At 42.9% G+C, this 23,196-nt stretch overlaps 1 protein-coding gene across 6 annotated transcripts in view; it reads left to right on the top strand.

The window, feature by feature from the left end:
• Window positions 1–21,507, top strand: part of LOC148025472 (cytochrome c oxidase assembly factor HCC1-like) — a 113,272-nt gene extending 91,765 nt beyond the window's left edge. For 2 of the 6 annotated variants that reach the window (XM_087692615.1, XM_087692614.1), the window contains 4 exons: window positions 12,623–12,847; window positions 13,104–13,193; window positions 13,798–13,930; window positions 14,013–21,500. In XM_087692615.1, the coding sequence (XP_087548741.1) occupies window positions 12,623–12,847; window positions 13,104–13,193; window positions 13,798–13,930; window positions 14,013–14,121 (557 nt within the window). In that variant the 3' untranslated portion in view covers window positions 14,122–21,500. Of the gene's footprint in view, window positions 1–12,622; window positions 12,848–13,103; window positions 13,194–13,797; window positions 13,931–14,012 lie in introns of all 6 variants that reach the window. The other 4 variants (XM_087692620.1, XM_087692618.1, XM_087692617.1 and 1 more) reach the window with 4 other exon arrangements.
• The last annotated feature ends 1,689 nt before the right edge of the window (window positions 21,508–23,196 follow it).

A 23,196-nucleotide genomic window follows, 5' to 3' on the forward strand; every position in this document is an offset into this window, starting at 1 on the left:
AAGTGGTGCTCCAAAAGGCGCGTTGGCATCCAGTGGAGGACCGCTTGCATACTAACTCCTTTCAACTAGAATTGTTGGCAGTCTCGAGATTACTTTCATGGGAAGACAAACATGAGCTCAAACCAAAATTTAACCACATGGCCCGTTTGGGTGTGACTTCAGTTGCGGATGCCACCCTTGCCAGTCGTAATGTCTTCGCATCGTTTCGTACGGCCAGGAGACTTTTCAGAATCCCGCATGGATACCTTGATTTATGGGAACAGCTTTTGTTAGTGCTTCAGAGCAGGCAACCCTTTCCTGCCCTTGCTGTGGATCGTCCTTGGCAGGACTGGGACCTTGCAGGCTGGTTGAGTCTGGAAAAGGCCTCTACTAATCAGGTGTATCATCTTCTGATTAAAGATCATCAATGGCTGGGTGTTAAAGCTAATACTGTATGGGGATTGCGGAAATCTCAGTCATGGTGGAAGGCAACTGTGATGGAGGGCTGGTTGAATAAGACACCTTTCACATGTAAGGTCTTTCTTTGGCGGGTGATGATTGGTGGTCTTCCTCTTGCCTCGGCCCTTTCCAAGCGTCGAATCTCGAACGGCAATTGTTTCTTCTGCACCACTACTGTGGAATCGGCCCGGCATCGATTCATTTCTTGCCCGCTCGCTAAGAATATCTGGTCGCTCTTGTCACAGGTTTGGCGCGCGGTGGTGGGGTCCTCACTAACCCCTTTCGATTGGGTTTTTGGATGCCCAAAATACCCCACACCGCCACAGTTGCATATGAAGATCTTATTCCACTTTTTTAGATACTAGGGATGCTAACACAATTGGACCACTTGGAATGCCTTTCTTTTTTATTCGGCCTCTAATGTACCGAGACACATTGCCAGGCTTAAAGGCCTCTTGCATTGGCAGATAGATCTCATTCAGCACTCGGACTTGCTCCCTCGGGAGGACTTACTTCCCTGGCATATGGCAATTTCCTCTGGGTCTTTGCCATGACCTGTGTAACTTTCTTGTGGCTCCGAACTAGGATTTTACACATGTTGGCTTAGAGCCCTCGTGTATCTTGTAATCATGTAAACTTGTACCTTTTTTTCGTAATTAATACAATTACCTTTTACGAAAAAAAAAGAGAGAGAAGGGAGAGTGTTGGTCTAATTTTCTGCCATTGGAGGACCTTCTGGGGCAGTGAACTGCAGCAAGAGACCAAGCTGGAGCAAGCAACAGCAGATTTGATACTTCATGGAGAAGGTGACAGCAGCTAGGGGCTGGCGACAACATTTAATGCACTCCCTGGTAGTAGACAACAACATTTGGGGCTGATTCAGGTGGGCAATAGTCATTTCTAGGATTTTCCAACATGGAAAATTAGGAATTTCTCTCTCTTCATCACTCTCTCACTTAGCCAATTGAAGGTGTTCTCAATCAGATTTGGTGGACAGCAATGTGATTTCTGTTGTAAACCCTAATTCTCTGTAGAAATTAGGGTTTACTAGCCACCTTGGACCCATGCCAGCAAATAAAGGCATTGTATCAGTAGCTGAAATTCAAGGAATTTTCAGGGATTTTAGACGCCACTCCATCCCATTTGATTTGGGTATCATTTGGCTAGTCAAATCTTGGGTGAAAAAAGGGGCAACTTGCCTGAATAGCATGTTAATCGGTTGTGACAACAAGGGGTTTTTGGATCAGCAGAGGAGACTGTGAAATTTGAGATGTACTCCATCCAATAGCAATACAAATCAAAGAAATACCACAAGGGACACTAGTTTTGGAGACAACAAGGTATCCAATGTCCAAGATTATTATGGTAATGTGTGCATTTCAGTTTATATTCATTTCTTAATTGTTGTAATTAAGTGCTTGATTAGGTTTTACCACCCTCTCTAAGAAGGAAGGAAGGTTTCACAAGCCTTCAATTTAATGAAAGTTTCGCATTGTACCTTATTACTTGTTAAATCAGAGATGGTAGCTATCAGCTCAGCACATAGAGTGTAGACAGTAGAGAGAGTAAGAGTGTAGACACACCTTGACACTTGATTAGGATTAGATTCAAAGTGTGTAAGACAAAGTAAAAAATACAACCCTTAGACTTTAGGGTTATGTAAGTGCATTAAGGTGCGTTCACACACGAAAGTGTGTAATGTGTGATGAGTGACCAAATTATGTAACATAAATACACAAGGCGTAATATGACTGGGGAAAAAAGTCTCTCTGTATCTTATTACGGATCACTGACACCCTATATGAGTGTAGACATGAGTAAAACCCAACAAACCCCCCTGGAGTGAAATTTGATTAGCATACAAGGATCATCCATATCAAAGGAGATCAAATTTAAAGCCTTGCAAAATGCTTCAAATTTGTCGTAAGGAAGAGCTTTGGTGAAGATGTCTATCACATTGTTGTTGGTAGGACAATAGACAAGGCTGATATCCCTTGCATGTAGCATCTCTCTTACAAAGTGATAATGTATCTCTATGTGTTTCGTGTGTGTATGAAACATTGGGTTCCGTGCTTCTGCAATGCCATTGTGACTGTTGGTAAACAAAGGAGTAGGCTCCATGACAAATACATCAAGATTAGCCAATAAATGTCTCAACCATGCACATTCAACTATAGTAGTAAAAGTTGCCTTGTATTCAACTTCACAAGACAATGTGACAATAGTGGATTGTTTCTTGCTAAGCCAAGAAATGTAAGAAGAGCCAAGAAAGAAACAATTTTCACTTATAGAGTGATGAGAATCAAAATCTCTAGTCCAATCGGAATCACTATAAGCATGTAACTGCAGCGCGCCCCCCCCCCCCCCCCCTGGCATAACGCCATCCAAGAGTCCTAGTGCCCTGCAAGTAATGGAAAACACACTTCACAGCTTGCCAATGTGACATCTATGGACTGTGCATGTATCTGCTTAGGGTTGAAACTGTAAACTGAATATCTGGCCTTGTGTTACATAAATAAATGAGGCATCCAACTATTGGAGCATATGTATGAATGTCATACATGTCACTGTCATCATGCAAAGACAACTTTAGTCTAGTCTCCATTGGTGTGCTTATTGGCTTGCAATCTTGGAAGCGAAATCTCTCGAGTTTACGAATATGTCTAGATTGTGACAATCCAATGCCTCTAGTATCATGAATAAATTGAATGCCCAAATAGTAAAACAAAGGCCCCAAGTCTGACATTTCAAAAGTTTACTGCAAATTTTTCTTAAATACTGAAATCTGATCAGCATGTGTCCTTGTGAGCAGAAAGCCATCCACATAAAGATAAATGACTAGCAAGGATCCCCCCTCTTTGCATACATAAAGAGTAGACTCTGATGGGCTGTTAATGAACCCTTGGTTGAGTAAAAAAGCATCAATTTTGGCATACCAAGCTTGTGGAGCTTGCTTCAAATCATACAAAGCCTTTTTCAGCTTGCATTCCAAGTGTTCGGATCCTTCAATTGCAAAACCCATGGGCTGCTGAACATACATTTCTTCTTGAAGTTCCCCATGTAAGAATGTAGTTTCAATGTCAAGTTGGGGCACAATCCAACCATAATGGGCAGCCAATGCAACCATACACTTGATAGTAGTCATACGGAATGTAGGAGCAAACGTCTACTCATAACTATTGCCTTTATTTTGTGCATAGCCTTTTGCCACTAGCTTGGCCTTGTACTTATCAATGGATCCATCCGCTTTTTGTTCCAGCTTATAGACCCATTTAGTATCAATGGCTTGCTTTCCAACAAGCAATGTAACTAAATCCCATGTTTGATTCTTCATGATAGAATCAAATTCAGCTTGCATTGCTACCATCCAATGCACGCTTTATTGTGCATCCTCAAAAGAATTAGGCTCATCATCATCAAGTGTGATTGTTGCCATAACTAACTCCATAGTATTAGCATGATCATGCAAACGTGCTTGCCTTCGAGTACAACCAACAAGAGGAGCATCCAAATGACTGTCTTGTAGAGTGTGCAAGTACCATCTAGGTATTTGTCTAGCCTCCTGATTATGTACATACTCTTGATGAACCTCAAGTTTAGCATCTTGCTGAATATTCAGATCAGCTATAGGCTAAATGTTTGCATTGTATAATGGAGCAGCTGGTTTGAACATTTTGTTCATTTAATGAAGCTCCAGCTGTGTCACCAAAAGAAATAGATAGCAACCCTTCAAACACATCATTTGCAGCCTAATATGTGTCATAACCAGCAAGAGATAACTTTGATTTTTCATCAAAAATCACATCTCTACTAACAAAAACTTTCTTGGAAACAAGATTGTAGTGTGTACCTTTTGCTTTCACTACTATACCCCACAAATATGCACTTGATAGCCTTATTGTCCAACTTCTTTCTCAATACTTTGGAAATGTGAGCATATGCAAGACACCCAAAAGTGCGGAAGTGACCAATTGAAGGTTTACGGCTGTTCCAAGCCTCAAAATGCGTTATATTTTTCAATGCCTTAGTAGGGCACCTATTCAAAACATGACAAGTACATATAATTGCTTCCATCCAAAGTCCATGTGGTAATTTTTTAGCTTTTAGCATATATTTGGCCATCTCCATGAGTGATCAATTCTTCCTTTCTACAAACCCATTCTATTGTGGAGTATATGCAATAGTATACCAATGTGCAATGCCTTTTTGCTTCAAAAATTTATTTAGCAAGGAAGACATGTATTCCCCCCCAGTCCGAACGAAGAGTCTTGATTTGATAGCCAGATTGATTTTTCAAAAGTGTAGTAAAAGCCAAAAATGCATCGTACACTTCTAACTTTTTCATCAATGAATAGATCCAACAAAAATGAGTAAAGTCATCAATGAAGGTGACAAAATAATGACATCCACCCAATGACTTTGTCTGCATGGGTCCACACACATCTGAATGCACAATTTGCAACCTGGCTGTAGCTCTAAAAGCAACATCACAAGGAAAAGAAAATCGATGCATTTTTCCCAAAATGCATCCCTCACAAATGTGCTCAGGAGATCTCTCCAAGAGAGGTAAGCCTTGCAACATTGGAGTATGCTGCATAAGCATCAAACTGCCATAGTTTACATGCCCCATACGAGCATGCCACAACTTTGCCTATGACATAGTAGGAGTAATAGTAGATGCGAAGTAAAGTGATTGGTCAATCGAGTGAGCATCTAACTCATAAATTCCACGACATAATGTGGCAGTAAGTACCAAAGTTAAAAATTTCTTATTCTTCACGATGCATTTGTCATCATCAAATGTGACTTGCATTCCACACTTTGCTAAAGAAGAAATTGACAACAAATTCTTCTTTATCCTTGCCATATATAATGCATCTTGCAAACAGAGAGTAGAGCCATCAATGGCTTTCAAGACAATCTCTCCAACACCTCTAACAGGATAAGATGTATCATTGGCACATTGCACTGATTTGCCAACAAGAGCTACAACAACAGAGGTAAACAATTCCCTACGGAATGTAATGTGCTTAGAAGCACCATTGTCAAATAACCAAGTGCTAGCATCCTCTGTAGAGATGAATGCTCTATCTGTCCAAGAAGAATCCTAATTGCAAGTATAAAAACAGTAGTCACGGTCAACGACGAACAACTCGGACTCTATAGCAATAGCAATAGAAGGTGCATTTGAAGCTGACATCCAGGTCTCCTTTCTCTCCTTGGCAATTTGCTTCTTGCATTCTGTGATGTGATGACCTAGGTTTTTTACAATAATGGCACTTTCCCTTTTTGGCTTGTGTGTCCCCTTGCTTCTTGTTGTTCTGTGAAGTTCCTAAACTTCCAAAACTCTATGGAGCATTCTTGAACTGACTGACTTTGCCCTTCTATCTTGCCATAAAAGCCTATTCAGAGGCTACAACATCCACCCCACTATTCTTTCTTGTTTGCTCTTCTTCCAGCAACAAACTAACCAATTAAAGAAAGCTAAGTGGCTGCAGAGAAATTCACATTGTGAGATTCAATGTTGTATAAAAGGCCAAATAAGAAGGTGGCAAAGAATTCAAAGTAGTAGAGATCATCTTAGCATCAAAATAGTACTCATCTACATTCATTAACTGCTCGCGCAAGTCCTGAATTTTATTAAGATGATCTTGCATAGCATCACCTTCTTCCATCTTCACATTTTCAAGCTCGCTCTTTAAGAAAGAAATGTGAGTATCATTTTTTCCAACAAACATATGTTCAAGTGTAAGCCATGCTACTCGTGAAGAGCTGCAGACCAAATATGCAGGATTATAGACTACTAAACTGCCAATGCTATAAGTGACGATGCTTGGGCATCCCTAGTGTCCCAAGCCTTCTATGCAGTTGTTCTTTGGGGTGGTGGCTGAATTGGAGCTTGCCTTTGACCGTGACTTCCTTGTGGAGTAGCAGGAGCCATATCTCAGGAACAAACTTCTTCTCCTCTAACGTTATCCCAAAGATTTTTTACAAGTACATTCTTCATCATAAAGGACCATAGAGAATACTTATTGTGGTCTAATCTATCCTCTTTAGATACATAAGTGAAGACATCACTCTATCCTTGATTGGCCATGATGAATGTCACTCTTCCAAAATGCACAAGAGCAATAACCAAAGCTGGCTTAAATTGGAAATCTGCAAATTTCCAGAAATTACAGCAAATGCCAAGTTGTAATTAAGTAAACTATGTCACACTTGACCACTACTGTCCCAATGTGCTGAAATTTTGCAGATTTCAGCATGTAGCATGCTGTCCAATGCAATAACAGTGCTCAGTAGCACTAAAACACAAAAGCCTCAAAATTTGACCGTCCAATGTTCACAATTTCAGTCAATTTCAGACTGAAACCTCAGTACATATGCCAATATTTGCCAAACATGCAAAAGCCCCAAATTTTCTGACCCAAATTCCAACAAATTTCTGCAATTTTTGCACAAAGGCACATGCTGTAGCAGAAATAGATATTTCCTTGTAGAAGCCCCTTGCTGTAGCTTTGATTTTTTGAATAAAATGATAAGATATACCTGTGACAGCCCAAGACAAGCCTAAGATGAGCTGAGCTCGAGCTGTGGTTGCCGGAAGTGCAGGTGGGATTACCTGGGCTGGTGGCGGAGCTGTCAGTGCCCAAGCAGGCTTGGTGGAGCAGTTCAGAACCAGGCAGCAGATCTGGCAGAGCTGGCGGTGACTGGTACAGCTGTCGGCAACTGGAGGAGGAGCTGTCAGTGACTGCTGGAGATAGTCAGGTGGCGCTGGCAGGGCTGACAACAGGCAGGGGCGGGAGCAACCGGTGAGGCAGGCAGCGCAGCCTGTAGGCGACAGTTTTGGGGGCGGTGGCGAATCTGGACAGACAGCTGGTGCAAGCATTGCAGAGCAGCCACTTAGCTAGGCTAGCAAGCCTGGCATAGAGCTGCTGGATGGGCTCTGGCTGCTACTGCAGCTGGCATCGGAGCTGCCTGGTAGAACCTGGTGCTCTGATACCAAATGTTAAATCAGAGATGGCAGCTATCAACTCAGCACACAAAGTAGACAGTAGAGAGAGTAAGAGTGTAGACATAGCTTGACACTTGATTAGATTCAAGGTGTATAAGACAAAGTACAAAAGTACAACTCCTAGACTTTAGGGTTTTGCAAGTGCCTTAAGGTTCATTCACACACGAAAGTGTGTAATGTGTGATAAGTGACTGAATTGTGTAACATGAATACACAAACAAGGAGTAATATGACTAGGGGGAAAAACCTCTCTTACAAAGAGTAAAAACTGCCCTAGCCACAGTGTCCTTCTGTGGATCACTAACACTCCTATGTGAGCGTAGCCATGAGTAAAACCCAACATTACTTTGTCGTGCTCTTGTACCACATACCCTATACACTTAATCCATTGCATGCCCGTTGTCAAATCCATCACTATTGATGCAAGGGTCACCATGCCAAGAGCTAGCAGTACCAGAATAAAGTTCTTTTGAATTAAAAATCTTCATGAAGCTTAATTGATCATTAAGTTGATTACTCATTCTTGTAACAAGACTTGACAACTGTGGGTAGACCATCGTAATGTAGAAAGAGAGTTCAACACGGTAGAGATAGAGAGCTTAGATCATGGATGAGGTAGAGCCATATAGACAATCATGGAAGCAATGTAAACAGCTTTGGGAGAGCTCATCCTTTGCATGCCAAAAGCCAAGATCCTTGGTTGTTGGTAGAATTTGGTACATGCATTGTGTCCTCAAGTTCTTCGAATGAGATATCGTTCTAGAGGCCACACTGCAACATTAGGCCGTGAGTTGATTTTTTGAAAAGATGTGCATTGGAATTTCAAAGGTCCTTTTGCAAAGCATGAACAGTCTAGGACCTAGACTTTTTGTCTACGATAGTAACCAACACCTTTTTTAGGGGCGAGGTAGAGGTAAGCACAGCACTTTGAGAGGGGTTCCTCTTGCTTGCAGCCCTACAGAGAGAGGAGAGATGACCAGACTACAAATGGGTGATTCAGAGGATAGAGAGGAGAGACGAACAGGGTAGAAATGAGTGATTCTGAAGATGAAGATAGGAAGAACAGAGTTTGAACTTTGAGGTCGTGAAGGAAGCAGGGTCAGAATACAGTTTTCATATTAGAGCTTCCTTTTTCCACATTGCAGGTCCCATATGTGTCCAAAGAGGGTGTTAGATGACTTGAGAAGAGTTAGGGCAGCATTGCTGAGATGGTCCAGCTGGTTGGAGAGATGGCTACTGACTAGCATTTTTCCCTCTTGCACACAATGAGCCATTGGTAGGGGTACGAGGCCAAAGAGGTGGTTTGTTGAAGCTGTTAAGAAGACTGCTAGGGTTTGCACTGAGGACACACAGAGTGTACGACCATGATAGAAACACAAAGACACAGACACAGACACAGAGGGCAAAACTCAAAACCTAAATGCAAAACTCAAAACTCAAACACAAAAGCTCAAATACAAACAGAAGAAGGGAGAGAGAGAACACAACTCTGAAGTGAATGAATGTTGTAAATGAATGTAAGAGTGTACAGTGTGCTCAAGGGCAGAACAATGTCGGAGTGTGACGTCCACCGAAGACGGATCCCAAGTCTGTGACCACCAGTCGGAGTGAAGGAGTGCTGAATAGTGAATGGCAGCAGGCTGGTCACCAAAACGCAGCAGTCTGGAGGCTGGAAACTAGTAAACGGAGCAGTGTAGCACCGATCGGGGGCTGGAAACTGTGCACAGTGTGCTGTAAACAGCAGGCTGAAATAGTGTCTAAGAGTGTTGGGGCCTGCAATGCTGAAAACGCAGGCTGGCTGACCTTGGAGATGATGGACAGTAGGCTGAACAGCAGTCTGGGACAGTTTGGAGCAGTCGCCAGCAATTGAGAGCTATCGCCTAGAGCAATGGACAGGCTAAAGATGATGTGGCTGCAATCGATGATGATTGGACAACAGATGGAGGGGCTGTAGGCTAGAAACTGGGTGCCAACAGCAACAAAGAGTGTGTGGGCTGGTGTAACCTGCAAACAAGGATAATTATTGAATGGGGGCAGCCTGTCTATTTATAGATGTAGAAGGGCGTCCCAAAAATTAGGTTTTCCACTGAACTCTCTCGAACTGCTCCCCATTTTAGGTTTTCCATTGAACTCTCTCGAACTGCTCCCCGTTTTAGAGTTTTACTCTAAAAGAGCATTTTTAGTGTGTTTTGGGGCTGTTTAAGAGGCTAATCAGCAAGTAATGCATATTTTAGCTCAACAAAAGCATGTGTAGAGTGGTCATAGAGAATATGGAAGCTTCTTGTCCCTTTACAGAGATTTCTTGCGTGCGTGTGGTTTTCTAGTGATGAGTTTATTTATGTATAGATTGAATGAATGGTTGTTTATTTATGTACGTAAAGAATGGGTGCTATATTATGGATTTTCTCAGCTTGAGGAATCAGCCAATCATAGAAGTCTGGATTATATTGGATGTTGGCATACACATCTAGTATGTGCAGGGCACCAGCAAAGGGTGAGAAATAGACTATACAGTAGATATGATGTCTTGCTGAAAGGAAAGCTTTTCCAGGCTTATTGGCAGATTATCAGGAGGATTTTGGTGGAATTTGGTGCATTTTCAGGAGATCATTGCTATAGGGAGAGATGCTGGAGAGACTGTCTGAAGGGCTGATCCACCTCACTCCAAAGGCAATAGGATAGATTGACACCCAGGATGTTAGGCCTTATCCACACCAGTCCAATTGATGTTCAAGAGAGGAGTATCTTGGGCAATATTTTTACTATTTAGAAAGTCACAGCTTCACCAGATTCTAGAAAGAGGACTTTATTGTTTTGCTTCTCCATTTGAGCCATAGCTTAAATAGATGGAGGTGTGAACAGTTTTAGGGCCTTTGTTTCACCCACGGAGGTTTTGACTGGCTGCTGGTGCCATTGTCAACTAGCACAAATCCCATGAATATGAAGCCAATTGCATTTCACTTCAGTTGTGGGTGTTTCCCAGCTAGTTTCTGTTGCCCTAATCAACTAGCACATATGGTACAATTTCTTGGGTTTGTCACTGTCCTCAACCAACATGGAAGCTCTCACACATGGAACTCAGTGATGTATGTTGGCTGTTGTGTCAGGACATGCATTTTCCTCAGAGAAGCAATTTGAACCGGTTTAGGGTTGTTCATATACACACTCCACTGCTACTGAGCATTAGCTGAAGCTTTTACACTGGAATACAGGTAAGCTTGTCCTAGTTGGGCAGGCAATGGTAACCTCAATCTTATTGTGGGTGCAACCCAACAGGGTGAAAAGATGTTGTACTTTCACAGTACCTGATGATGGCAGATTGACCAGACAGCAAATTGACCTTGGTCGTTGACAGGAAAATGGCAGACTGATCAGACAAGAAATTGGCCTTTGGGCCTCTGATTAGGTTGTTCTATCCATAGGATCAAGGTGGTCTGCACAGCACTAGAACTGACACATAGATCCTCATCTGCACTCCTGAAGGATGGATGGAGAATATGGACTTACTAAGGAAACAAGTACAGACATTGGATTTGGATCGAGGAGAGTGGTTCTGGCCAGAATTCCTAAAATGACTTCTAGACATCTCCTTTTTGATTAACCACCAAATTAGGGAGGAGCATGCAGATGAGTGGGTTTGAGCCACTCTAGCTGCTAGCAGCTGCCTCCCATGGTATAGACATGGACTCACTTCCCAAATACGTTTGGAGGTGGTTGGATGAGAATTTCAAGCCTTGAAGATCTCCCTGTTTTTATGGCTTCTGGCCTATAGAACCCTTGCAATAGGCACCTGGCTATCCTTGGCAAGATCCCCATCCATTGCTCAAGATGCAACATTGCAGAGCTGACACAAAGGCATTGTGTATGGGACTGCCCTTATGCATGCAGCACAGGAGATACAGAGCAGAGCCTTGAGATTGATTTTTGGTGGCAGCAAAGTAGAGATGATAGTGACGAGGGGCACCATAGGTTGGTTCACAGACAGATCCTGCTTGTAACTGGGATACGGAGGGGAGTATTTCCTATTACCTTACAAAAGGGAAGATGAGGGTGATTGAGGCGCCTGACTTTTCTGAGAGAGTGGACAGCAGAACTTTGTCATGGATGGGAGATGATGTTGGTAGTATTGTTTCATTTGACAGCTAGATTGCCAGACCAGCAGACACCTAAGCCTGGAGATTATCCCATACATGGATCAAGATCATTCCATACTCTGAGACGTAGATGAGGGAGATTACAGCGAAGAGTTGGATTGCTCATAAAAGAGGTACACTTTCCTATTATTTGGGATGCAGGCATCTTCTTCTAATGAAGGCCTATATGATCTGACATTGACATTATAGCTCGCCAGACTGGCTTTCCATTTAGCCCATTTTACAGGAAATCCCTCAGCCTTCCCCTCTACTCTTTTTTACAAAATCAATGATGCATTATTAATCTTAGTTGTTCCCCTGGGGTGTCATGGAGAGAATTCATTTTCTTGGGAAAGATACCAGTCATGTACAACAAACAAAAACAAAAGGAGATACCTGATCAAAACTTTTCTAAGCCACCTGGTCAAAACTTTTTTATCCCAGCTAATTATATAGACTACCTGTGGAAACCTAAACATCCCGGTTGGTGTACACACAAGGATGGAACAGTGTAAGCCTTAAGGACTTACAAAATTGAAGAATGAATGTTTGGCTGCCTTCTTAAAGCTCAAAATGCCCCTGTTAATTTGGCCAGAGCCAACTCCTGCTGCTGCTGGCTCATCCTACTGCCATGCTGACACAGGCTACCGTGTAGTCATCCTCACAGACATCTTGGATTTAACAAATTGCCTCTAAACACATTTGTAGCCACAAGACTCAGAATATGAGTTTAGCTGTCCTCGTGCCGACCATGAACAATACTAGCTAGCAACTTATAACTTTTCGAGCCTATGTCAAGGAAGGTTTTCACGCGATAGACGGATTTTATGATTGCCTATGCTTGTAGGTGGTTGTTCAACATTTGAAGATAGTCAGATTGTATGATTGTCTATGCTTGTAGAAGAGTTCTTCAGAAGGTAGCTTCAAGATCTGAGAGCTATATTTTTTCATTATTCAGTCTCTTAGACATTTACTGGGAATATTCAAATGCTATTGCAGAATCTGAGTTGAAACATAGACTAAAATGTTTGAACAGCTGCTCGACAGGTAGCTCGACAAGGATATACAGAATCTAAGCCAAGCACTGGGGTTGGAAATACAACTATAGGAGGTCCATTTAAGCTCACCAATCATACAGGAAAAGAAGTTACTGAACAGGATTTTAAGGGCAATTGGAACCTGCTTTACTTTGGGTTCACACACTGTCCAGATATCTGCCCAGATGAGTTGCAGAAAATGGTGAAGGCTGTAGACATTGTTGGTAATCTTCACTCCTTCGGAAATTTTAAGAAAAGGAAGAAAATGGAATGCAGCATTAGCCTTTATGGCATTTATAGAAGTTGGATGCGAGCACATCTGTAACAGTTTTTGCTGATGGGCCCAAAAATCATGAGTACACGTCTTGTCTGGGATCAATGTTCTAGTTGGCCCTAGTGGTGTCAGTTTCAGTGAGACCAATCAGTTGTATGTGTCACTTACATGCTTTGTCAGGATAACCATAATCTTTGTATATGCAGAGAAAAAAGAAGGCATTGTTATCACACCAGTCTTTATATCTGTTGATCCAGAGCGAGATCATGTTGAACAGCTCCGGGAGTACGTAAAAGGTCTGTCTATTCTCTGAAGGGTTTCCCTTGTGAGTAAAAATGGGTTGTTTGGATTACTGTGTTAAAGGGAAAGTCCATTCTGTTTGATTTTTTCCAGTTCTAAAGTGCCTTTTTTTTGCCTGGTGGAAGTAGTAAGATAATATACTGTTTTTTCTTTAAAGAGAGAAAAGTAGTTTTATATTCTTTTTACTGGGAAGCTTAACCCACTTCAGAGTTTTGACATAGTGTCTAGATGCCTAGTAAGAGAAGAGTGGTTATACATGCTTTTTACTGGGAAGCTTAACCCGCTTCAGAGTTTTAACATAGTGTCTAGATGCCAAAAAGCCTAGTAAGAGAGCATCTAATTTTACTATATCCAAAAAGGACAGTGTGTCCATTTGTGCTCTCAGAAGCTAATGTCTTTCGTATGAAAGAATGATAAAACCCATAGCTAGAGACACTTAACATTAAAATTTGGAATTGGCTAAGATATTTTAATATTTGGCATATCTGGATAAGTAGGAATAAAAAGCTGTCAGTAATGTTAAGAATCTATAGCAATGGGTTTTATCACTCTTTCATTCACACACGATCCATACCATGACTGTTGCTGCTTCTGTTGCAGAATTTCACCCTCGCCTCGTGGGCCTGACTGGTGCAGTCAATGACATTCGACAAGTAGCTCGAGCTTATCGAATTTATTTCATGAAGACTGAAGATGAAGGATCCGACTATCTTGTTGATCATTCGATCGTAATGTAATCCTCTCTTCTGTCGATGTTTGAAAAGCTTGAGTTATGGGTTGCAGCTGATGCATTGTTGGTTATGTCGTTCCTGCAGGTATTTGATGGATCCAAAGATGGAGTTTGTAAAATTTTATGGTAAGAATTACAGTGACAGTGAGCTGGCTGATGGGATTATCGAACAGATAAGGAACCATAAATCGTGAGAAGAGAAGAGAGAGTGAGAGACACAGACACACACACAGAGAGAGAGAGAGAGAGAGAGAGAGAGAGAGAGATCTTCTTTTTAGCTAGGGTTAGAAGCCAGTATTAGACCACTTTTGATCACACTACAAGTAGCAGTTTCCTTGGGGGATTTTTGATTCATAGTTCCATAAAAATTTTGGTCCCTTAGGTAGGTTCAACCAATCAAGGCAAAATTTTTAGAGGTAGATTCGATCAATCAAGGCAAAATTTTTAGTTCCAATATCAAACATGCTTGACTAAAAACACATTACAAAAATTGTCCAAGACATAATCTTCGATTGGCTCGTTTGCTCTAAATATGATGTTCAATGATTTCAAAAGTAGTCATCCCATGAGTGTCAATGGGTGGTGCCTTCTTACTAGTGGCTCATTTGCTCTAAAGATGACATTCAAGTGATTTGGAACATAGTCACCCCACTAGTGTTAGTGGGGGGTGCCTTCCTACTAGCATAGTCATGTTGTTCAGAATGTTGCTTCCAAGTCATGGTGCAAAGCCAAAATGTGCTTAAAAGATGAAACCGTGCTTTGTAAGTATGTGCAATCATAGGCAAATATTTGGGCTTTATTTTAATCGGTTGAATAACACAACAGTGAGAGCTCTCTCTCTCTCTCTCTCTCTCTCTCTCTCTTTCGTAAAAGGTAATTGTATTAATTACGAAAAAGGTACAAGTTTGCATAATTACAAGATACACGATGGCTCTACCCCATCGTGTGTACACGCTAACTTTCTACAAGAACCAGACAACTAAAGAGTTACAAAGTCATGGCAAAGACACAGAGGAAATTGCCATATGCCATGGACGTAAGTCCTCCCGAGGGAGCATGTCAGAGTGCCGGAGAAGATCTATCTGCCAATACAAGAGACCTTTAAGCCGAGCAATATGCCGCTGAACATCATAGGCGGAATAAAAAAGAAAAGCATTCCGAATGGTCCAGTTATGCCAACAGCCCCAATATCGAAGAAAGTGAAACAGGATCTTCATGTGTGGCTGTGTCGGTGCGGGATATTTGGGCCGCACAAAAACCCAATCAAAGGGGCGTAGCGAGAGGCCAACCACCGCTCGCCAAACGGCTAACAGGAATGACCAGATTTTCTGAGCGAGGGGGCAAGAAATAGAACGATGACGGGCGGATTCCACAGTGGTGGTGCAAAAGAAATAGTTGCCGTTGGAGATTCGACGCTTGGAAAGAGTTGAAGCAAGCGAAAGACTACCAATCATCACCCTCCAAAGAAAGACCTTGAAGGGTGTCTTGTTCAACCAGCCCTCCATCACAGTTATCCTCCACCATGACCGGGTTTTATGCAATCCCCATAGAGTATTAGCTTTAGTAACCAGCCATTGATGATCTTTAATTAAAAGATGGTACATCTAGTTAGCTGAAGCATTTTCTAAATTCAGTCGGCCTGCAAAGTCCCAGTCCTGCCAGGGACGATCCGTAGCAAGGGCAAGAAAGGGCTGTCTACTTTGGAGCACCCTCAAAAGCTGTTCCCATAAATACTTGTATCCACAAGGGATCCTGAAATGCCTCCTGGCTGTACGAAATGATATCAACATATTGCGACTAGCAAGGGTGGCATCGCTACCGAAGTTAAGCCAAAATGTGCCATGCGGTTGAATTTTGGTCGAACCTCATGTTTACCTTCCCACGAAATTAACCGCGAGACTGCCAACAATTCCAGCTGAAAAGAATTAGTAGTTAAGCGATCCTCCGCCGCTGGATGCTACTGAGCCTTCCAGAGGACCAGTCGCCAGGAACACACCAAATGGGCAAGCAGAGATGAAGAAGAACTGGAGAACCGCGAATCTGCATTAAGAACATGCCACCAAGAACTCCGGATTTGAGTATTGCTATGCAGAAGCGTGTGATCCTCAAGAAAATAATGGGCTATAACAACCCATGGATGATGCTCCAAGCACATGGCGCGAAAAAGAGACCAACGGAGTGCCAACATATGAGTTTGGGCATCTAAAATAGCCCCTCCACCCATGCGTTTGGGGGTACACGCATGCAACCAAGAAATTCAGGAAATGCCTGCATGCAAAGAATCCTTCTTCCATAACATGAAATGAATAGACTGAGTAAGAGCATTGAGTGTAGTAGTAGTCCAGGGCAGCAAGGGCAAGAAATATGTGAGCATTGGCAACATAATTGTCTGGGGGCCTGAGACTTCTAATACAGAAACTTAGCCGCAAGTTTCTATGAAATCCACTGTAGTAACTGCTTTGGGGAAACATCAACACCCAAAGGGTACCCAAGATGCCTAACAATGAAGCCACGGGGAACAACCATTCCCTGCCAGTCCAGTGACTGCAAATCCAACTCCGTGCAGCTGAGAATGGCTGATTTCAAAGCATTGATACGAATACCGGAAGCCAGACCAAAGAGAGCCCAAACATCTAAAGCTTTGCGAAGGTTATCCTTGTCTGCACGTAGAATCATAAAGGTGTCATAAGCCAAGGATTGACTAATGAAGTGTTGTCCAGAGAAAAGCGACAATCCAGCCAACTGAGTAGAAGCTGCCATGTGAGATAACATCGAAAGAACAGGATGAATCACAAGGGCAAAGAAAAGAGGACTCAAAGGGCACCCTTGTCTGACTGAGCGGGCAAGGACAATTGGCTTGGTAACGCCTCCATTCAGCATAACTCGCGAAGACGTTGCAGCACTGATAGTGTAGATCAGACGAGACATTCGAGCACCAAAGCCCATAGAAGACATGAGTTCTGCAATGAAAGACCAGTCCAAATAATCAAAAGCCTTTTCCAGGTCCAGTTGAACCAGTACGACCTCCTGATTAGAATGCCTTGCATAATCAATCGCCAATTGCGCATTCAATACATTGTGCAAAATGTTTCTGCCCTTAATGAAACCATATTGGAGAGGATGCACAATGGCAGGAAGATGCTTATGGAGCCGGTTCGCCATTACTTTGGAAAATATTTTATACATAGAACCCATCAAAGAAATTGGGCGCCACTGTTTCAACATAGACGGCGAAGGAACTTTTGGAAGCAGTTTTATAAGACCTTTCCATGAGGAAGGCATGATCCCCGTTTCCCACACCTGCTGAAACAAAGGCGTCAATGGTTTCGCGAGCTGGGTGGCAAAAATCTCAAAGAACTCATTGGTGAGACCATCCCAGCCAGGACTTTTATACTTGGGCAAGTATAACAGAACATCCATAACCTCCGCCTCACAAATATTTGCCTCCAGAATAGATTTCATGTCCTGCCGAACTTGATTGCGGACCAGATCATAAAAGACTGAACGAGCATGAACCATTTGGCCTAAAGGAGCAGAAGTGGAACCAAGAAGGTCGAGGAAATAATTCCAACACATATTCACAATAGTCTGCAGATCAAGGATCATTTGACCATCTGCATCCTGGAGTCTAGTCATATTCTCTCGAGCAGGAGAGGCATGGAGAGCTCGAGAGAACTTATGAGTCTGACAAGCACTATCTTGCAAAGTCTCCGTCATATGTTGCAATTTGACCTACTGATAAGATTTCAACTGAAACTCTTTAATAAGATCAGCCAGGCGCATTGCCAGAGACAGCAGAAATACATCATCTGGAGTGTCCACCAGCAAAGAACGAACCAAAGCCAGCAGGTCCTCCGCTGCTTGTCAACGCCACCGACAAAGAGAGGCATGATGGATTCCATACTGCCGAGCAACCCGCTGCACATTAGAGAGCAATCTTTCAAACGAAGCAGTGCCCTGGGAGGAGAAGTCCGATAAGAATCTATCAATCAATTGCTGCATATAGCCTTGAAAGATTGCATGCTTCAAATAAGAGGAGTTGAAACGCAAAGGGAGTCTATCCAGAAATTGCTTGAAAGGTGCAATGGGTTGCGCAAGTAGCTCAAGCTGGAGAGGGAAATGGTCCGACAAGGCATATTGTTGCAACACTTTCATTTCGAGCATCTCAGGAAGGAAATCATCATTCTGCATGATATATATGCGGTCTAACCGTGACCATGTTGTCGCATACTAGGCAGAATGGAAAGTAAACCCTGTAGAAGAAGGATGCAACCACGACCAGAGATCTTGCTTAAGAACGGCAAGAGCCAACTCCTGCCACATATGACTTTCTGGCGCATCCATTACCGAATGCTCTGATGTGGACTGTGACGGATCCACATACATATTGAAATCCCCCATCAAAAAACCCCGTCTGCCAAGGGAGAAGCAAGTCTGCAAAGTATACCAAAGCTCCCGGCGAGATAAAGGATCATTGGGAGCATAGAGGCCAAGTAACCATAAGATCTCTCCTTCGAATAAAACTTCAATCACCATAAGGCGACCATGTACATCATTCTTAATAAGAATTGGCTGGTATTTTTCATGCACAATCATAAGCACCCCAGAATACTGCCTGGCATGTGTCCCTGCATAGAACAAACGAAAGCCATGGCAATCCACAACTTTTCCTGCTTCACCGTGACTCTTGTGCTCAACAGCACACAAGACATCCCACTGATTCTCATGCAATATAGTCCACATGGCATGTTGCTTGTGGCGCGAACAAATTCCTCACATATTCCACGTGGCTATCTTCATGTGTATTCAAAAGAAAATTAGGTACGAGGCACAGCTTGCCTCGATTTGACCTTTTCTGTGAGAATGTCTAGGACTCCCTCATCCAAAAAATCAGCTAAGACGGCAAAGGAGTTCTGGCGACCAGATTTGGAGGTAGATAGCATATCCGCTATCTTGGGGATGGAACGAGGATAACGACGATCCCATGGGGTAATGGCATTACCTCTATTATCAAAAGCCAGCTTAGCAGGTGGACCCTTCGGACCATCCGAATACACTCTCCTAGGTGGCTGTTGACGAGGAGCAGAGGAAACCATAGCAAGAGCAGAGTCCTCTAAATACAACATTTCTTTCTTGCGCATATAGGTGCGCATGGAATCTGGTGAGGCAGTAGGCACAGAATCCACCATGCCAGCAACAGGCCTCTTGCCTTTTTTCGCACGTACATCTACCCAGTCATTACCACGGGAATCCAAACCCAAGACCTGTTGTTTACCTTTATCCAAAACTTTAGGTGGCTGGGTGTCATCCTGCGACGGAGCATCACACACCATGTCTTCCATGGGCAGCGCAACATGCTCAGCATCTGAAGTGTGATGCTTCTGTGGGCATTCCGCCATAAAATGCCCCAATTTTCCATACGAAAAGCAATGGCCTGCAAAGTTGCCCCATTTCAAACGAAAATGTAAAGGATGCATGCCAGAGCAATTAATACGTAACCAAGCAGGCCTTTTCCTAGCAGTGTCCCATAGCATGCACAGATGGTTGCGATTCATGGCCCGTAGGCTGGGGGGGGACCAGAACAGTGCCCACAGCGGCCATGGCGTCCTTCAACAATGGCCAATAAACAGCCGGGCAGTTTTCCACTTCAACCCACACAGGGCATTCACGTTGCAACAGGCGCTGAAAATCTGCCATTGGGCGCCAATTGCACAACATGGACCAAACGGCGATCAATGAACAATGGCAGTTTAGACAGGAGAGCAGCACAGTGCGTCTCAAATTTCAACAGCACCTCAAAAAAACCTCGGGGCCCAACAAAAATCTCTTCAACACATTCCCCTTGTAGCAGGCTGTGCAGCCATTGGCGAATACGGGAAAGCAGTGGAATCCGACCAGTGAAGAAGAGGATCACAGCACGTTCATAAAACACTGAAAAGGAGCGCAAAACATGTTTCGGGTCCACAGCGGCTTCCAGAACATCTTCCGTTTGCAGAGTCAGAAAAGACTTCCTGATTGTGTTGAATATAATCGCCAAGCAGAGTGTTGGCAAACTCCAGCAAATGCTCCCAGTCAACATCCTGAGAGTCCACCGAATCAGAAGCAACCTGAGCATAGGAACGATCCTGATGATCCATTGTCTCAGCCGAAGTATGCTTGGTGCGTTTGCCCGCAGGTTGGAAGTCAGGAGCAGGGGCAGCTCTTCTGTGCACAGAACCATATCCTCTGGTTCCTCGGTATCAGAGTCCGGACCAAGGGCTGCCACCGTTTGGTCTATAAAAGCCAGATCCAGGCCAGCCATATTGTATCAGTACGTATGCCGGTCAGAGGCCGAGTGAAGAGGTTACGGGAGGCAAATACACGCAGGCCTCTTTCTTGTTCACCCTCTCTCTCTCTCTCTCTCTCTCTCTCTCTCTCTCTCTCTCTCCCCCCCCCCTATATAGGGGCGCTGTCCAGGGGCGGATTCTACAATCACAGCCGATGAAACCTGAGCTTTACCTGTCCGCCTCATTCATGACGTGTCCCAAGAGCGTGTGCGGCAGGGTACAACCCTAACAGTGCAGGGCCAGGAGGGTGGAACACAGGGCAGGCCGTCGACGGCAAAGCGGGACAGTCGGGGGCGCAGGGCAGGGGCCAAGCGTCGGCAGAAACCGTAACGCACAAGGCAAACGGGCGAGACGCAGGCGAGACACAGGCGCAGAGCCGACGGGGCTGTAGAGGCAAGCAGGCGACGGGGCGTCAAAGGCAGCCGCAGGCGACAGGGCTTCAGAGCCTGCCGCCGCAGACGACGGGCCAGAAGGGCGCCGAGGAGCAGAACGCGCGAAACGACGACGAGGCAGAAGGACGAGAACGCGCGAAACGATGACGAGGTGGAAGGATGACAGCCGGGACCCCAGCCGCCACAACGACAGACGAGCGACGGCCTATGCTGTCTGCACGCAGGGGGAACCGGGCAGCGGATGACACTGAATCTGCACAGGCAGCAGGTCACGAGCGGGCGCCATCGACTCTCTCTCCATCTCTCAGCGTCATGAGCTCTCTTTTTTTTTCCTCTCTCTCTCTCTCTCTCTCTCTCTCTCTCTCTCTCTCTCTCTCTCTCATATCAACCAAAGTAAGAGTTCAATGCCTAATGCAAACTCATAAATATAAAGCTAACTTGTAAACTCTCTAATCATAGGTAAGGACACCTAAGGGATAACATCATATCACATCCCTATGATTAGATTCCTCATTTAAAACGTTTTGCATATCTTTTGAAATGGTGCATGTCACTAGTAGAATTCACAACTATGATCCAAGTTTAGATACTTTAGTAGACTTTTGGTGTCTATGTTGTCCTTTGGGGAGTGAGGTGTTTTACAATGGATTAGATGCACCCTAAACCCATGGTATACATTGTCTTGGGTTGTTGAGGAGTTGTAATGAATGTATATCCCACCCATTGTGCATTGGAGTGATCACTTGTTTCAAACCAACTTTAAAGGGGATGACTAGAATGGTGTGCATTTGACCTGCAAGCTAACATATATATAATTAGAAGTTTTTCTTAAGAATCATTTTCTTTTTTTATTTTTATATATATGCTCTTTAAATCAAGTATAAGGAAAAAAATCTGATTTAGATATTTGCAACCTTGATTAAATATTTTTATAAACATAAGCCATGGAACTATTACCAAAGTATGTTTCTTTCACATTTCAAAATTGCCAATATATCCCTACTTTTTGACAATTGAGACTTGTCAAATGTTTAAAAAAGCTAAAATTGGTTACCTTATGTTTGGTCAAACTCCCTTTTATTTTGTCAAAATTCCAAAATGTGCTTGATGTTTTACCAAAGTTCATGAGCCCCTTATAAGTTTTTATAACAAACTTGATACATCTTGTTTTTAGAGTTTTAATGAACATCTTGTGTTTTATACACATGGAAATATAGAATGATCATAAAGTCACGCATACAAATAAACTAAAATGTAGAATACTAGTTTCATTGCATGTTCAGTTGATTTCAATTAACTTGGAATCAGTAGTCAAAGTTTAAACAAGCAAGGCAAAGCATTATCTAAGTATGACCTTATAGGCCATGCTAATGAAAGGGACATGAAAGAGTTCTATGTACCCCTTATGCCAATTATGTGTTTATAAGATCATTGTGCCTTAGATTTTTCATCTCTAATTTGGAAGTTACTAAATATTAGTTTCTCTTACAAAAAGACTAGTAAGAAAAAGTTTTTTGAATTTTAATTAGGCTAGTGACAAGCATAAGATGAGAAAACAAACTAGGTTTTAATAGAAATGTAAAAATCAAATGAGATATTAGACAAGTGAACTAGGTCAACTTAGTTACATAAACATAAATAGCTTGAAAAACTTACGACACATTCATCTTGCATTTGGAACTCACTAAGCAAGAAATTGTCAAAATTAAACACTAGCCAGAAAGCAATAAATTGAAAGAGTTTAAAAATAAGTGATGAGAGTTGGAGGTATGCTTTTTGAAATTCTTAGCTCAAAGGGGATAAAAATCAACTCAATATAGGATCGTCCTAAAGCTAGAAAAGGCATTATACCTTGGGGAATGCATTAGGCACACCCCACTCTATACACTCTTCATGTGAATTTGAAGTTGCTTCTTTTCCCTCTTAGAATGAGGTAACACTATGGTGGAAGGTCAGAGAGTATCAAATTCCTCTTCCTCAAAATCTTCTTTCTTGTCACAATCTTCTCTCTCTTGATCTAAAATGGCCACTCGACTTGGCATCTAATCTATAAACACACACACACACACACACACACTCTCTCTCTCTCTCTCTCTCTCTCTCTCTCTCTCTCTCTCTCTCTCTCTCTCTCTCTCTCTCTCTCTCTCTCTCTCTCTCTCTCTCTCTCTCTCTCTCTCTCTCTCTCTATGTATCAAGGCTTTGTAATCAATACACATGCATAAAGAGCTATATTTCTTATTGACTAAGAAGACGGAAGATGCATAAGGAGAAGAACCCGATTCAATAAAACGTGTCTTAAGTAACTCCTTGACTTACTTTGCAGTCTCTTCACATTCACACTTAAAGAGTCTATAAGGTGGCTTGTTCATTGGCTTGGAATGGGGCTCTAAATCAAGTGGGTGATCCACTTGCCTCTTAGGGGAAAGGGTTATATGCATTTGAAATAAATCACTATACTCCTCAAGTAAAGCTTACAAGGTTGAATCCTTAGATACTTTGGAGGGATAATCTGAATTTTTCTTATTCAAGTGTAAAGCAAAGATCTGTGAGC

This window comes from Lygodium microphyllum, chromosome 14, assembly GCF_053477565.2.
Source record: "Lygodium microphyllum isolate KBCC chromosome 14, Lygodium_microphyllum_v1.1.10, whole genome shotgun sequence".
NCBI lineage: Eukaryota > Viridiplantae > Streptophyta > Polypodiopsida > Schizaeales > Lygodiaceae > Lygodium > Lygodium microphyllum.